This window comes from Wasmannia auropunctata, unplaced genomic scaffold (genome assembly GCF_000956235.1).
Source record: "Wasmannia auropunctata unplaced genomic scaffold, wasmannia.A_1.0 LD334508.1, whole genome shotgun sequence".
Taxonomy (NCBI): Eukaryota; Metazoa; Arthropoda; class Insecta; order Hymenoptera; family Formicidae; genus Wasmannia; species Wasmannia auropunctata.
In genome coordinates this window covers 1,109,727-1,126,866 of record NW_012028382.1, presented here as the reverse complement: position 1 = coordinate 1,126,866, position 17,140 = coordinate 1,109,727, and the positions used below count along the sequence as shown (strand labels likewise).

The 17,140-nt window shown below is 33.2% G+C and overlaps 3 protein-coding genes and 1 long non-coding RNA gene across 6 annotated transcripts; 1 reads left to right on the top strand and 3 right to left on the bottom strand.

Moving 5' to 3' along the window:
• Positions 1–1,688: 1,688 nt before the first annotated feature.
• Positions 1,689–3,846, bottom strand: LOC105458508 (structure-specific endonuclease subunit slx1). The gene is made up of 5 exons (XM_011703875.1): positions 3,371–3,846; positions 2,965–3,012; positions 2,627–2,840; positions 2,438–2,489; positions 1,689–2,338 (listed from the first exon to the last, which is right to left on the bottom strand). The coding sequence occupies exons 3-5, from the start codon at positions 2,809–2,811 to the stop codon at positions 1,757–1,759; spliced, it is 819 nt and encodes a 272-aa protein (XP_011702177.1). The 5' UTR covers positions 2,812–2,840; positions 2,965–3,012; positions 3,371–3,846; the 3' UTR covers positions 1,689–1,756.
• A 69-nt stretch (positions 3,847–3,915) lies between these two features.
• Positions 3,916–12,475, bottom strand: LOC105458509 (fructose-bisphosphate aldolase-like). 3 transcript variants are annotated; one of them, XM_011703878.1, is made up of 6 exons: positions 12,343–12,475; positions 7,335–7,544; positions 6,681–7,124; positions 6,211–6,564; positions 5,658–5,794; positions 5,005–5,067 (listed from the first exon to the last, which is right to left on the bottom strand). In XM_011703878.1, the coding sequence occupies exons 2-5, from the start codon at positions 7,539–7,541 to the stop codon at positions 5,699–5,701; spliced, it is 1,101 nt and encodes a 366-aa protein (XP_011702180.1). In that variant the 5' UTR covers positions 7,542–7,544; positions 12,343–12,475; the 3' UTR covers positions 5,005–5,067; positions 5,658–5,698. The 3 variants fall into 3 exon arrangements, with proteins under 3 accessions (XP_011702179.1, XP_011702180.1, XP_011702178.1); XM_011703876.1 differs by lacking the exon at positions 12,343–12,475 and adding an exon at positions 12,273–12,297; XM_011703877.1 differs by lacking the exons at positions 5,658–5,794; positions 12,343–12,475 and adding an exon at positions 12,273–12,297 and having other exon boundaries at positions 3,916–5,067.
• On the top strand, positions 8,759–12,326 carry LOC105458511. Its single transcript, XR_975542.1, has 3 exons — positions 8,759–9,014; positions 10,045–10,189; positions 12,240–12,326. It is a non-coding gene; the product is annotated as an uncharacterized LOC105458511 (long non-coding RNA).
• A 1,214-nt stretch (positions 12,476–13,689) lies between the features above and the next one.
• LOC105458507 (fructose-bisphosphate aldolase-like) lies at positions 13,690–16,814 on the bottom strand. Its single transcript, XM_011703874.1, is given in 8 exon segments — positions 13,690–14,037; positions 14,139–14,318; positions 14,418–14,640; positions 14,972–15,288; positions 15,536–15,701; positions 15,703–15,779; positions 15,861–16,010; positions 16,725–16,814. Coding segments are annotated over 7 exon segments (1,110 nt in total). The 5' UTR covers positions 15,864–16,010; positions 16,725–16,814; the 3' UTR covers positions 13,690–13,893.
• Positions 16,815–17,140: the final 326 nt, after the last annotated feature.

The window sequence follows — 17,140 nt, the reverse complement described above, 5'->3', positions numbered from 1 at the left end:
CGTGGCATATAGATTTGACATTCGTACGATTTCCGCTTGTCGAAAGTCTGCTCGTTGTTCGAGACGAGTGTGTTTTTGCAAGTTTCCTTCCTAATAAAGTCGCGCAAGCAGTTGCAGACAAGGCAGCGATATAATCGTATTTCCTGACATCGCGTTCCACGGACATCCGCGGGCATCTCTATCTTTCTTATACGCCACGTTCATTCATTTGCGTTTACCATCTTCGATACGAGAGAATAATAAACATCCTGAAACGTGAATACATATATATATATTTATACATATATCATGGTGTTTTCTTACACCCTGTTCATATACTGTTCGCTATTGAAAAGTGCGAAAGGTGCGTGTAGGTGCAGCCGCGGTGGCGTTGGTATGAAGTTGGCCGCGCGTCGCCGAATTTTCAAAAATCCGTCGTATTGTTCTCGTCGCGTCTGGTCGCGTCTTCTCGTGCGTTATCCTATCGTCGATGCCACGCGCCATCGTCAAGTCACGTTACGTACGGGAGTGTCGCGAAAAGTATCGCCATCCGATCGTAAAAATTAATTGCGAGCGGGTAATCCGCGGAATTAATTTAAGTGTATATGTACGTACGTGATAATAGTATGTATGTGTGTACATACATACATACCGCGCGCGGATCGTAGTCCGATTATCAGTGTGCGATCATAATGGTGTTTTCGCAAATGGTCATGTGAATATTGTGCAAATATCGTGAAAAAACAATCTGACAAACTGAGAGGAGGAAGAGGTCCGAGGAGAGGCATCAGGTGCCGGCGGAGCAACCCTGGGTAAATGATTTATTATACATTTTTTTGGGTTATTCTATTTCTGCACGAGTGATGGCAATAGTTCCCGTTTGCGCGAGGGAATTCGCAGAATTAGAGAAAGAGATTTTATTTTATTTATAATTCTTTGTAAAAGCCGATTTTCTCCAAAGATGCATATAATAATTAATTATTTTATCTAATGTCTGCTCGAAAGAGACAATATAAAGATAAAGTGAAAATTATAATTCAATAATTGTTTTTAATTATTGATTATGTACATTATGATCGAGCGGCAGCTATACTATAACTCGAATATATTTCTTTGTATTGCAGATTAACGTCGTGCTGCAACTCCGCTGCTATGCGTCGTGTCGGTGAGTGAATGCGTATATTTAGGCTAAAGCTACTACAGGTAATAGATTTATGAATAGCATGCAATATTATATAAATATGTATATATAGTAAGATGTAGATAAGATTAATTGAGATATAATAATTAATTAGTAAAAATATATATAATAGTATGTACAAATATAATTGCTCTTTCATAGATCCATTACTGTAGGTGTAGCACTGATATTGTCGCATGAATATTAGATTATTTAATTCTGGAACTTGATAAACCAATTCGGACGGTTGCTATTATTCGATGATACGAAGAATGTGAATCCATAGTATGCGATTGCTCCGAGAGAGGTCTCGACGCTCTTATACCCTCCGTTTTCCTTTAAAACTATTAACGAGTTATCACTATAAATCTAATCAAATTTCCAATCGCCGGTCCGCGATCGTCAATGACGTTATGCGAATCGAGCGAATCGAACGGTAGATTTTGCTCGTTCCTTAACGATTCGATATATTCGAATACAGATATATTAAGAGAGAAATATAATAAGTATATATAACTTTGATGGCTGATTTGAAGTACAAGATAAAACATTTGCATTTATTTTAAATAATTATATAAGATATTATTTATACGGTAATTACACGTCGTCGTTATCACTGGAAAAATCAGTATTAATTTCTTCAAGATCTTGATAACAACCATTCTTTTTTCTTATGAGATCTCCCCAGAGGATATTAGACTTGCACGCAGGGCAAATACCCTCAATCGGTAGAATCATCCCATCTTTGCAAAATTCTGTCGCTAAACAGATTAAGTGAACAATCAAATTGCACTTTGGTTTTACACAAGTAACAGAATCTTTTTCCATCACACTCGAATCACAAAGAGAACAAAACATTGGTGACTTTTTCACTAACAAATGTGATTCTTGTGATAGAATGTCATTTTCTTTTACTTTTTGTGTTTGCTTAACTTTAGAACTAATGACTTTGCCATAGCATATAGGCATGTGTAATGGTGGAGATATGCGTCCATAATAATTCTTGGAAAATTCATAGTCCAACCATCGTACTATCAAAGGTAGGCGGCACCAAGGTCCAATTTTTAACATCTCGGATAGGATGATCAAACGAAAATCAAACATTTTCTGTGATGACCTCTTCTTGGGAATATGTTTCAATCGTCTACTCATATGTGGGTGTTGCCAAGCCCATTCAAACTAAAACATTGGAATATTTAATTATTAAAATACTTTTGTTCCAAAAAAAATATCACAATTTGTTTTTCTTAAGAAAATAGAAATTTGCTAAAAACTTACTCTAAGTGCAGAAGTGCTGTTAGGAAATCCATGAACAATTAAGACCATGTTCCTGAATATAATTTTTGAAATTTAGAATATACATATATACAATATATATAGTACTTACTTTATCAACTTATCTATATATATATGTATATATAAATAAGTATATATGGGTATATAAATAAGAGAACAGAATTTAATTACCATGGTCCTCTATTACTAGTTTTCCAAGCTCCACCATGCTTCTTACCAGCATTATGTTGCTTAATCCTTCGGTTTGGATCTACAGTATAACCTATATAGGTTCTTCCCTTGTACTTTGGATTCATACAATATAGTAAATACACTCCAAAAAAATGCTTTATCACTTCAGGCTCTTCTTCCATCATTAAGCATTTTAAATTTTTACACACGAAATCTGTATGTGGAATTGTATATATTCAGCAGATATAGATTTATGTCTATAATACTCAATTTATTAACCTTTGTTTCTATTTGTTAAATTACATTATTTACATTTATAAGGATATTAAATTACTTACCAGCTTATTTTTACCAGCTATCTGTTGCATTTTTTAAAGAGAGATCTGCTATTAACAAAAATAATGAGTTAATGAAAAAGATAAATTTTAGTTCTTCATGTATTGATATATATATATATATAAGTATAGAGAGAGAGAGAGAGAGAGAGAGAGAGAGAGAGAGAGAGATAGGATAGCTATTTTATAACAATCGAATCTTGATACAATAATTTACATGTAATTTTAATAGGGAATAATAATAGAAAACATTAAAAATAAGTCAATAAAGAATCCTTTCTTTTCTACTTGTTTTCAATCTTCTAGTTAATTTTTACATTTACGTGCATGCATGACGGAAATAACAAACGCCTTTAAAAATACAGAATGTAGTATTATTAGAAGATGAACATTGGGAATATATTATTACTTTCTGTAATGACAGTAATTTCTAGTATATACTATATAATTTCTGTTGCAAGTGTTGCAACATAAATTATAGGTTATACCGTTTTGAAAACACGCGTTCAGCACTCAATACACTAGCGCCGCACGTTTCTCGATAGAAGAACTAAGTATCATGTTCATTTTGTAACAGTCGATAAAATCGTAGCATCGAAATTGGACGTGGTGCATGTAGCACGTGCTACATCCACTTACGTAATTTTATTATTTATATACGATTATAGTTGTATATACTACATTTCAAAATTTATTTTTGGAGAAACAGTCATTGAATCGAGACAAACATATTTTTTTTTTTTTTTTCAAAAATTTTCTTAAAAAATGTGTTTGTCGTTATTTTTAAATAAATATCTCAGTTTCTATACTGGATTTACGTAAGAAATTTTATAAGTTTCAATCAAAATTGAAACTTATATCTTTTATCTTTGGTATATTTATTGACTTAATTAATTGTTATTTAAGTCAATAAATTTTAAAGAAAAGTTTCAAAATAAATCATGAACAAAACAATTTTTTTGCCCTCCACAGTTGTATTTGGTGACCTAGATACAATAAATCCAAAATACAATAAATATAATTAACATCGACGATATACCATATAATTTTCAATAGATTAGGTCTATGCCAAATGTACATAGTATAATATTATAATATATACATATATAAGTTTAGATGAGACACAATTAATATAGCATGCTTTCGTAAAACTCGATACAATCGCTAACAGACAACTGCATTTAAGATTCATTTTATTTTGGATAGTTTCTGTGCTCTTATTTTATATACGAAGAGTATTATATTGATATTAATCATACATGCAGATATGTATATATCTACCTTTATATCGTACTATTATAGAATTTAATAATAATGGATGTCATATAATATCGAATGTCGCAAAATCTGCTCGTATTTTCTCGATGTCTCGGACTTCTATTCGATCATCTGATGCCTGCAGTAAAATTGAATCTTGTCAAGTTAATTGCTGAATACCGCGTGATTTACATGAATCAGAGAACAGCTGCGAGAGTATTGACAAGAAATCAAACACGATAGGCCAGGCTATAAAATAATTCTAAATTCGATATTTTGTACATTCATTATGAAATTATTCATTAAACTAACTGACTGTTGAATAGAGATATTTCGATAAAATTTCAATTCACATACTCGACATGCAAATTATTGATTTGAATCGTCAATCGAATTACGTGGGTATAACGTGGGATTTAATTAAAATTATATTCGACCGATAGAAATTTACATTTAAAAAAATTTGATTGGTTAAAACTTAATTTAAAAAATCATACGATTAAATCCGCCAGAAATAGAATCACTTAAGAATATTTATATTAAAACAAAACAAGAACAATCGAATCTTGGAACTGAATAATATCTTCTTGGAAACTTCGGATGCTTCGTGTGCGTTTCGATTATTCTCGAAGGAATCCCTTTCTTTTTTCATGATTTCAATGGAAAGAACGTTGATAATGCGATCCTACGAGATGTTTCCAATGACTGTTTAATTTTATATTTCTAACAGTATATTGAATTTCTTTATGGATCAACCTAATACGCGTGATTGGCGACAAAAAGTGCTGCGTCTCCTGCAGCACCAGCCACGCCACCTGCGTATTTGCCAAGTGCCGATTCGCTGTTAGCCTGTCGAAAAACAAAAGATACTTTTACTTGCAATACTAATTGAACTAATTGCGAAATTGTGAAATAAACGAACGGATTCGTTTTTTCAAATTTTATTATATGAAAAGAATTGTAATTTTATAATACAATGATTGTAATTAAATTTTATTAATTAATGTTAATAAGAAAATTGAATATTTAAATTAGACAGTTCTTGAATACATGTGCTTATATGTACGTATAGAAAAAAAAATTTAATTCTTAAGATGTCACATGTATACCATCACATCCATAAATTTAGAAAATTAATTTTTATTAAAGTTATATTTTTTTAACATACATTTCTTCAAGGAAAATGAAAGAAGAATTAAATAAAAAGCACAAATATGTATGTATGTACATACGCACATATAAACAAAAGATAGAAAAAAATTAGTTTATTATAACTTGTTATTAATTTGTTTGTTTGTTAGTTTGTATTGTATATAAAGAGAACAAAGTTGTTTTCCACTGCGAATAATTAAAGATACAAGGATTGATCTATGAAAAAAGTCAATCAAAACTCACATACATACGTACATATACACATTGTTTAACTATTATATACTTACTGTCACGAAAAACGAACTGCGCAAAAAATATGAAATTTTTTTTAGTAGTCATGAGATTTGACGTAGAGAGAGGTGTCAGCGGCTTTGCTAGAAATGCTACCGGCGACGTATTTGCCTTGAGAGGCTGCAGTGTTTGCCTAAACAAGCGCATATTACATAGACATGCAAAACAAGTATACAGCTTTGCGTAGCTTCGAGTGCTCCGTGCGACTATTAAAACGACAACTACAGAAAAATTACAAGACACTATTTTTCTAAAAGAAATTACTTATTGTAAGTATACAAAAAATAAGGCAAAAATGGCAAAAGTGGCAAAAGATAATTCCGAACATAAATGTTAGAACAGAAAATCACTTAGGAAAATGAAACAAAAATTAGAGAGAGAGAGAGAGAGAGAACTATTAACAGTCACTATGTGTAAATGCAAAAGATAAGTAAAAAAAATGAATAAAACGAGAGTTATAGTTACTAATTGCATAAAGAGATGGAGCAAATTCAAGTTTACTCGTGCAATAAAAATAAATTAAATTGATTTTACAGTACAATTACTTACCTTAGCTCTCTTAAGCAGCTCCTCTTGACCGGCAGCGACCTTGTCGGTCTTGCCTTGCCAAGCACGAAGTACGGAAGCTTGAAGAGCGCGTCCATAACTGAAAGTTAATGCCCAAGGTTTTTTCGCCGGGAATTTATTAATGGCATCAAGATTAACCGATGCTTCCTCCTCAGATTGACCACCGCTGAGGAAAGTGATGCCAGGTACCGCTGATGGCACGGTACGTAACAATGCTGTCGCCGTAGCGGCACCAATTTCCTGAGGAGTCGCCCTCTTTGGACAACTTTGACCTGGCGTCACCATGTTAGGCTTTAGCAGCGTTCCTTCGAGATATACATGATGATCTGAGAGTGCCTGCGGCAGTAAATGCACATTAGAACGTATATTAATTAATGAAATTGAGAGATTTGCTTTATAGCAAGATTCGCGCGCGTAATATTCTTTTTCCCTGCAATGAAAGTTCACGATACCTTGTAAACGGCCGCGAGAACCTCTTCCGAAACCTGTTGACAACGGGCGAGATCATGGTCACCGTCAGGAAGGATCTCAGGTTCTACGATTGGCACGATCCTGGCGCTCTGACAGATTGAAGCATAACGAGCCAACACGTTGGCGTTCTCCATGATGGCGAGTTTGCTCGGGGTGTCTTTCGTGATCTTCAACACACATCGCCACTTGGCAAAGTGGCATCCATCCTTTTTGTATTGGATACAACGCGCCTGGAGGTCGTCGAGACCTTGAGTCGTGCATTCGTTATCCGTGCCGAAGAGTGGAACGACGCCCTTGTCAACTTTAATGCCGGGGATGATGTTACGCTGCTTCAGCAACTCGACGAACGGCGTACCGTCGTCAGCCTTTTGATAGAGAGTCTCGTGGAAGAGAATCACTCCAGAAATGTGCTGTCCGATGACATCCTGAGAAGAATCAACGTCAAATCGTATTTATTAAACGGAGCATTCTACTACAGCAAAATTATGCAACTGACAGAAAAATAAAATCACAAACATTAAAGTTTTAATAAAATTAATATTTTATGCTATATAAATTAAATATTTATTGACTTAATTAAACATTAATACAAATTAATTTTTGTAAATTCTTCATTAATTATTAACTAGACTTACTTTCGCTGTAGTGAAAAGTAATTGTCTGTAAACCCTGCGGTTTTCTTCAGTGTTTTCGACATTGATGTCCTGAAAACGTTTACCGATCGTTGCAGTCGATTCATCAGCGGCTAGGATACCTCTGCCAGGTGATACGATCTGTTGAGCAATCGTGCGCAATTCTTCCTTCAGCTCGGGTTCGAGTTTGCTATACTTTTCCGCGACCATTTTCTGCAATACAAAGATTACTCCATTATCCGATTGAAAAAAAATTATGAATTCTAGCGATATATGGTGTGCGAGCAAACTAATAATTCTGATAAATCGGGGATTAAAATAATCTACACAAAGTTAATTCATCAAGTTAATAATCATAGCTTTTATTCCCTTCCCTCGAAAGTAAATAAAATAAAGCTACATTTATGAATTTGAAAGTGCTAATTCCATCAATACTAAACTAAACGAAATTCGAGATTATTCGGCGATATATATTATAACTTATCCACGGAGGAGGATTCCTGACAACGTGTCCGTTGTCTAATACAGCCTTAAATAAAACGATTTCCATCAGAAACAACCTTCTAATATTATTAAAATTGAAAGAGATCACATCATGGAATAAAAATATAAGCGATGATAATTTCTTTGAGTTTCGGACTCTAAACTCATTGTCAGTATCAATCACAAACGCTATCCTGCGGATCAAGGATCACATATAGACTCTTACTTTTCTCGAGAACTCGGAACGATCAAAGCGACGGCTCCGCTGTGACGTCACCGAACATGAATAAGAACGCGCAGTCTCTCAATGTTGTAATTGCTGGATGTGTATGAACGAACATATGCGAAAGAATAATGACAATTATAATAATAAACGCGGTGGATATTCATGTTGATAATGTAATCATTTCAAAGGAAAATCGTCGCGACTGTGGAGCTACCGTCATAAATAACGTTACAATTATTGACGAACCCGCTTATCGTTTGCCGATCATAGTTTCGCACCTCCGCGAAATGAGAAACGAGACTGCAACAGCAGGAACGGTGCATCCTTTAATAATGATTGATCGAATGAATAAGAAGAGAAGAGAAAGAGAGATCGCGAACAAACTGAGAATAAGAAAATGAGAAGAAGAACTCGTGGATACAGCACACCGGGGCATAATAGGGGTTGATGAGCCCCGCGCGGCTCGCGGTATATATGCCCCTCGACTACATCTCGCCCGCTCGTCGCGTCGCGTCGCGTTCTCCGACAAATAAATTTACACGCGCATCTCGCATGGCCGCGAGTCGCTGACTGTCGCTTCGTCCGTCCGCACCCTCGTCGCCGTTGTCGTTGGCGCAGATACGAGGTGCAGGGTGCAATGCTACCTGGCTGCAGTGCAGTATTATCATCACAAGACAGGGGAACGAAGAAGTAGGATTGTGAGGAGAGTAGGTGAGAATGTTTGAGGGTGGCGGAGAACGCACCGCGCGCCATCCGCGTCGTACCGGCAGGGAAGGAGAGGGCGAGCTAGCCGCAATGCACCACGCGCAGACGTTCTTGGCGTGCGCGTTTTAGTAAACCCCTGCTCACCCTGAATTCTCGTACATGTAATATCTGAGACGCCGACGTTGCTAGATTCGACGGAATTCTGATAATCATCGCCGCATCTTTCACGGCACTATAATTGCTTCATTCACTGTCGGTTAATATTATCTGTAAGTTTTAATATCAATCTTGTTTCATTCTGAATAAATTTATGAGTTTAATGCTGCGGAAATATTCGTCTCGACGATCGCGGTTAGATTAGTATAAAATAAAATACCTCTGTACATTTGATATAATTAAAGGATTTAGTGCAACAAGTAGGAAAATATTTCTCTCGCATGATTTCATAATAAATAACTTTAATAAATAGCTTTATTTAAATTACAAACTTAATATCAATTTCAAATTTCCAAATTTTCCTTATATTTTTTTACGAAAATACTCTTAAGGAAAGTTATGAGTAGTGAATTGTTTGTGCCGCGATATCGTTGTTGTTTGGTGATATTTTGACGTAATCACTATCTCTAAAGATATTATGTATTACGCAATTTTATGTAAATTGTTTTTGCATCTTGTGGCGCAATATGCGATAAAGTTGTTATGCAGTCGAATTGAATGATTGATAATTAGGTATGCTCTTTTGTTAAATTATGAACGAAAAAATGACTTTGCACGATACTTATTCAGATTACCTTTATATAGCACATTCCACATTTATTCGGAAATGTGTAAGTTCTTTAAGATATATGTGAATAAGATTGAAAATAATGCAAGCGCACAAATAGACATTTGTCGTTTTTAGCAAAGACTATATTATATATTTATATTGATCAATTTTTTACGCATATATAATAAGAAAAATACTCTAATATACATACATGTATGTATACAATACAATAGAAATAAACAGAAAGAAAATTGAAGACATCTGCTATACATATATCTTATATATCGATCTATTTTCATTTTATGTGTACTGTTAGTAATCTATTATTAGTAATTAGTGAATATATATTAGATCGATATTTGATAGAACAAAATTAGAACAATTTTTGGAGAAGCGATTTTGTGTCGTATTGTTGATAATTTTTCGCGGTTCGAATCGAATATGTTCCACGTTCAATACATAATGCCGATAGAATTACATATTACTCGATTACTTGGTGTGGAGACTAGTGATACGCTTGCGCCGTTTTCCAGCTGATTCATATCCGCGAGAAGGTTGCGCGAGAACATTGCGAAACTTGCGTGAACCTGAAACCAGTCACATTCGCACAAGTAGCGCACATACGCTACTTGGCATACGCGGTGTCTATATCAGATTCACGTAATATTTACAGACAACGTAAGTAGATTGACAGGTAAAGTCTGCATTCATTTAGCATAATTTAATTCACATCATATCGTACAATTATATCATTCATTAAAATCAAAAGGACCAAAAGCATATGATTAAAAAATAATTGAGAGCTTTATTAGATTTACGCTTTTTACATTAGAAAACTATTTGCTAGAAAGAATTAATTCTCCATCAAATATTGAATAACGGTATGTGATATCTTTCTTTTATTTATGAATTCTGCATTATGACAAACTTGAGAAAGTGATTAAGTGAAAGACTGCAGGATTTAAGAGCCTTTTTTTAAATTATAACAACGCGCACATACGTGGACCTAAATTGCATCATCAGCGGGAAAACAAATGCGCGACGTAGATATAGAAGTTGGTAACTCGCCAGACTGTAATTTGCATAGCGATATATTTAGACCAACTGTATTTTTATGATAGCTGTCGCTATGCAAATATCAGAGCTATCGAAGAAAAGTGAAAGCCAGAATTATTAAACAAACTACTTTCTAACGATACTCGAAATAGCGACACTGTAGATATAAAATAACGATCATTTTCACAACTTCCAGACTATAGAAAAAGACTGTAGTAAATGCATATTAATTTTTTACCATTATGTGTAAAAAAATTCAAAGTGATAAGTGATGCGTTTTAAGTATGAATTTCTCTTTCTTTTTAATCAAAAATTTTGCAATGCTACAATAATTGCTGTATTACAATATAACAAAAGTGAGTATACATTACAATATAACAAAAGTGAGAATACATTTCGTTATGTAAAAAAAATATAAAACTAGTAAATGATTTGGATTATTTGTGTTTACAAAATAAAAGAATTAATATGTATGGCAGTTAATGTAACATTGGCAGTGAGTTATTTCCGGCTGAGTATTTGCATCTATACCTACATACGAGATATAGCCTCATATATATGTGTTTCGCTAATAAATTGACATGCATGACTGTTTCATCTGTCAAAATAACTGTCCGTATGTTCACGCATAGGTATAAGCATCGGATTGCACAAAGGATATTTGTTCATATTAGATAACTTCTAATTTTATATATCGGTATTGTGTAATTAATTAATGATAATTTAATTAACGTTAATTAGAAGTTTGGTGATGATTAGTTTTTATTACATTTTCACTTTTATTTTTGCTGAATTTTTTTAACAAATGAAAGGCTAATTTAATTTTTTAATTTAAATTATTAGTACATTTAATACATTATTAGATCAGGTTTGGGCTAATTATAAGTTTTCCAACTTCCGAAAGGAAGTGAAAGAATTATTCAAATTTTCTTGTGAGAGAAAATAAGAGATTGACAGCGCTTTAAATTATCGATCGTATAACGGAATACGAATATGCCCTATTACATTTACCTATCTAGTGATACATATAAACATATGTTTTATTGTGCGTGATGCTGTATGTATCCAACACAAAAGATCCTCTCTCGACTCTCTGATAAATAACGATTATGCTTCACTTATTAGAACTTTTTAAGGTGCAGATATAGCTCTAACTATTTCTTTTTAGTATATTCATACGTTTAACTATTGAAGCTGACGTAAAGTCTATAATGATAAACTTTTATTATAGATACACTAACTTGATATCTATGTTTATTTTATGACAATGAAGATATTTATAATAATTGACGTAAAAAATACATATTTTTATATTATAAAAAAATTGAATTGACATAAAAATTTTATATTTACTCAAATCTTTGGAAAAATTGCTTCAACCTATAGACTCAGACTCGACTCCGTTGTCGAGACATTTTGTGTTGCAAAAATATCTTTTTTATATTCTTACGCGCTTGCGTGCGTAGGTGGGTCACGCGTGCAGCGAGCGTATGATAATTTCGGAGCCATGATAGAGAAAATAAAAATTTCGATACTAATATAAAGGCGATTGATACTTGTCTTGATTGAATTGCGAGCGAATAAGTTGCGCACGGCGATGGTTAACGACGAAAATGACGAAATGTCAGTCAAGGTCGAAGGTCTTATAGATAGATTGAGCATAAAATTTCAGGTATTCCTCGAGGCAATGCGAGACGATCAATACCTGTAGGAAGTCACGTCCCATGGACACAGAAGTTTTCTGTCGTGAAAAACGAGGCAGCACGTGGACTCACCTAGTTGTAAATGAGGCACAATTCGTGTGTGAGAATCGCGCGAACGCCTGTTACAATCCACCTGATGGTTGGAGTGTGACTGAGAAAGACTACGCCAGCCGTCAGCGGTTTCAAAGTCTGATTGTGCGTTTATCGCGCGCGTGCGCTTTAAGCTCTGGTACATGAAGGTGCTCAACTTAACGGCATCGCAAACAGACAGGGCGGACAACGCACGGTTCGTTTTCATATGAACTTTAGATTAGGATCAAAGAGTAAACGTAGTACGTCTGTAAAATTTAAAGTAACAAAATAAGTTGAAAAAATTTATGTGGACAAATGTAATGCAATATAATAAAACATTAAATAAAAGTATAAAATTGCAAAATGATACATACATTATATACATAATTTAATTCACATTTTGGCTCCACTGTTATTATTTAATGTTTTAATAATAACAAAAACAATCACCGATAGTTAAAATGGCATCGAATAACACTTATCTCATAGATCATGCATGATTATCCTCGTTTTACAAAAAAGAGTTTATCATTTTCTTGAACTGGGAGATCGCCATATTATTACGCAGCGCGCGCTTGTTACGTTACTGGTGTATACCACGTGGTGATGAGTTATCCAGGAAAGAGGGCATTGGAGCATCGTCGCGGAGCAATTCACGGGGATAGATGACGACATATCGACCAGTAGACGAGCAAGTTCCGCGTACGCGAGCCTTGCATTGAGAACCGTTACTTTAGAGGTCAGTCAAGGGCACCTTGCTTTAACATTTAACGAAACTCTGATGGAATTCTTTAAACAGTGTTAAAGGTTGAAGCACTCGTAAATGCGCTCATAAGTAACGTCAGATGCGTCTCCTTTTACTTAATCATCAGATTATTTTATCGTGCGTGATAGTTTTTATTGAAGTGGGCTCGACCCATTCGCTCGCCTTAATTGGTTCTTATCAGTGAACGTTAAATGGTACGACATTCTTGGATTTTTTCCTCGGATTAATGTCTTGTTGATTTTTCATATTACATCTATTGAACGTGTTTAAAATTCTACATTTTCAAGTATAAGTGAAAATTATATACATGAAAATGTATTAAATACAATAGTGAATGCAATAATAGATATATGTATTTATAGCCTAATCTAATTGTAAGTAGGCTTTTTTCACATGAGATTGATAAAGATTATACTGTATACAAGAAGCTATCATTTGGTATTTTTATAGGCATTACGTTTAGCATGTTAAATGATTTATCTGTATAATTTATTTATATAACCAAATTTTTATATTATACATATATATATGACCTTTGAATATTTTGGAAGTAAAGAAAGAATTCACGTCTGATAATCATGTACATTTTGTTGAAAATGATTTAATTTGCACATTAATAGTCACATTTATTAATAGTCTAAAAAATAGTCTTTAATGATTTAACAATATATATTTAAAATATATACTTATATCATATTAATTTTTCTGGCGATTATAAAATTTGATGAATGCGTTGTACATATAATTATTCCACAAGGAGAAAAAACTAAGCATCTGTTTAATCTTTACAAGCGAGTGCACATGTTGTACTGTTCAACTTGTAATTCTCCCGAAGATGCTTCGGAGCATAATTGGGCCCTTTTAAGGAACATTGCTTGAGCCTTATCTTCATTTTCCGGATTGTTTTTCCAAATTTTCATCGCCGCGTTCTAGGAAAGTAGACGATAAGATAGGACTTGTGGAATTGTTTTTATCAGTTTGGAATAGCATCAAAATTTATCAAAGAATTTATATATAAATTTTAAAACACCTGCAGAGCACGCCCATAGCAGAAACTGAGCCTCCATGGCTTTCTATGGTCATATGCGTTAATGGCATTTAGATTTAACACAGCTTCTTCGTCAGTTTGACCGCCGCTTAGAAAAAAAATTGCTGGAACTGCCGCGGGTACTGTTCTTCGTAATGCTCTTAGTGTATACTCAGCAACAATCTATGATCGCGATAATGTTTCAGCAATATATTCAATAAAAATAATTCCTAGAGAAAAATTATAATTTGCTTTATATTATTAAAAAAATATTAATGATACCTGCGGCGTGCATTTTATTGCATTTTTTATACTCGACAGTACCATCGCTGGTTTCAAAATCATTCCCTCAAGATACACGTGATACTCATTCAAAGCACGAAACAGGATGGACAGCATCTCTTCATGAACTTGTAAAGCCCGATCTATACCATATTCGCCATTACTCAATATTTCCGGTTCTACTATGGGAACCATTCGCGCGCTTTGGCAGATGCTAGCGAACCTGTGTGTATAAAACGAGATATTTAAAAATATATTTTGTGTTACACAATAAAACTTCATCTCATATACGCAATGACTTTTTTCATGTTGAATTTTTATATGCTTCTACGCGCGATTTTATCGAAGACCAATTATAAATTTTTATCTATGTTAATATAATTATTGTATTATTGCAATTGTGCAATGTATACGACAAATATGTAGATTTTCTTGAAACATTTTCGATGAAGTTTATTGTGCAACAAGAGCGCAGATTTCTGTCGATTCGAGTTTCTATCAATCACACGATACACTTAATTTCCACGAATATATTAAGATTATATATCAGACACCTCGCAAGAACATTTGCATTGGTAATCATCGCCAGTCGACTGGGACATCGTTCCGAAATCGAAAACACACATCTCCACTTGGCGAGATGGCAGCCCTCGTTTTTGTACCGAATACAATTCTCTTGTAAGTTGTCCAAACCTTGCGTAGTCTTTTCATCTTCGGTGCCGAAAAGAGGTACCAGACCTCGATCAACTTTCACGCCGGCTACGATGTTCCTTCGACGTAGGAATTCGACAAATTCCACATTTTCCGACGTTCTCTGATGGATTGTTTCGTGATGGAGAATCACACCGCTTATATACTGCGACAATTGAGACTAAAGTGAAAAAAAATAATGTGCGAGGTTGTTATATTAATTTATCTTTTATTTCATCATATCGTAATATTTGTAAGTTCGGAAGAAAAAAATAATTTTTTTCTGATAATTGGGGCATTGCTCTAAATGCTATGAGTTATGTTTTTTTTTTTTTTTTTTTTTTTTAGTATTACTGCAATTGTGAAGCTATAATTGTTGCATTATGTATTCGCTGTTAATCTAAAATTGTCATCGCATGCAGAGCGACCTTATTCGCGGAGAATAGCATTTCTCGATATGCACGTCTCGTAGATTCGGTATTATCTATACCGATTTCTTGAAATCTCTGTTCTAGACTCGCAGGCGATTCGTCACAGGCCAATAGTCCCTTTCTAGGCACACTGATTGTCTCGATGATTTTTTGAGTTCCAGGGTAAAGCAGGATCGAGTTCAGTACATTTGGTAATCGTTGATGATAACTGATGTGTACCAAAGATCAAATTGTAATAAATCTTTGTGCACAAGCAAACCATTTTAGTAACCGAAATATAATTAGAGTAATATATATAATTTATAATTAGAGATTTTTTTACCATTATTACAAATCTTATCTTTGTTTCTTTGTCTTCTTAGTTGATATTTTTAAATCTAAATGTATCGAAAAATATATATTTGATTTAAATGACTACAATTATATAATGGCATTTACTGATGATTCGGTTGTATCGCGCGATTACCGGCATCTGCAAAACAGTTCAAAGGGTAAAATAATATGCCGATTATAAAGTTGTTTTGCAAAATTAAATTAAATCGAAAATTGACATAATTTTATTCTGTGCTTATAAACTTCGTTTTAATTTAATATTAAGCTTTAGGAAGAAAAAAATATTATAAAGAAGAAATATTGAAAGAAAAATAAAAACGAAAGTCATGGAAGAATTGATTTTTGTCTATAGTTAATCATTTTTAACGCATATATCTTCGTGTGTGATGCTTTTAAGTTGTTAATATGATATATTGTCGTTAGCGTGATGATTTAATGTATATACACAGTAAGTGCGCGCGCACGTATGTATGTGTGTATGTGTGTTTTATAATATTCAAAGCAAATATTTAAGTATAAAAATAGAGTCTCAGAAACGTTAAATGGAATTAAGACTGCATACTTATATGTTATTTGTTATCATAAACAAAATATTATAATATATAAAGTAGTAATTACATATTTATTATTTTTATTATTTATATTATTATAAAGAAAAAATAAGGTCTAAATTGTAATTTTACAATGGTATCGCTGTGCGTATCTATAATTATGAATATAAAAATATTTCTTGCACAATTAACCACAATTTTCATAATATCAAATAAAATATAATAATTAATATGATAGTAAAACATACAATTGTTAATATTAAAAATAGAAGTTTACATATATTTTTAGGCATAAAGAGTACTTTATCTTTGCAGCAGCAATTTGTTCCCAATCGCATCATTTTGAATTGACATGTCTATTGATAGGATATATTTTTTTAATTTAATTAGTCAAGATATCTGATACGTTATTTATAAATTTATCAACGTAAATAAATAACATAAAAAGATTTTTAATGTACATATTTTAATTGAATTAAAATATATTGAAGTATTCGTGAATCCATAGCAGCTTTATCACCAAATCCAATTTTTATTAAATTGAAGCAAGCGATGAAAAACTCGATAAATATTTCAATGTATACGTACAACATACATACATACATACATACATAATTCGATTATAAATACTTACATTTGCCAAAAATAAAGCACTGTTTTTATTAATGCTAAAGAACGCCATATTAGTCATGCAAAAAACGCGCAAAATTTAATATTG

Bases quoted from the DNA above. Each gene is read 5' to 3' on its own strand.
- LOC105458509 (XM_011703876.1), bottom strand. From the start codon at position 12,293: ATGGGACGTGACTTCCTACAG. The intron at 7,125-7,334 runs GTAAGTCTAGTT...GATTCTTCTCAG, and splicing joins TACTTTTCACTACAGCGAAA to GATGTCATCGGACAGCACAT. The intron at 6,565-6,680 runs GTATCGTGAACT...TTACTGCCGCAG, and splicing joins TTCTCGCGGCCGTTTACAAG to GCACTCTCAGATCATCATGT.
- LOC105458508 (XM_011703875.1), bottom strand. From the start codon at position 2,811: ATGATGGAAGAAGAGCCTGAAGTGATAAAGCATTTTTTTGGAGTGTAT. The intron at 2,490-2,626 runs GTAATTAAATTC...AATTATATTCAG, and splicing joins ACTAGTAATAGAGGACCATG to GAACATGGTCTTAATTGTTC. The intron at 2,339-2,437 runs GTAAGTTTTTAG...CCAATGTTTTAG, and splicing joins ACAGCACTTCTGCACTTAGA to TTTGAATGGGCTTGGCAACA.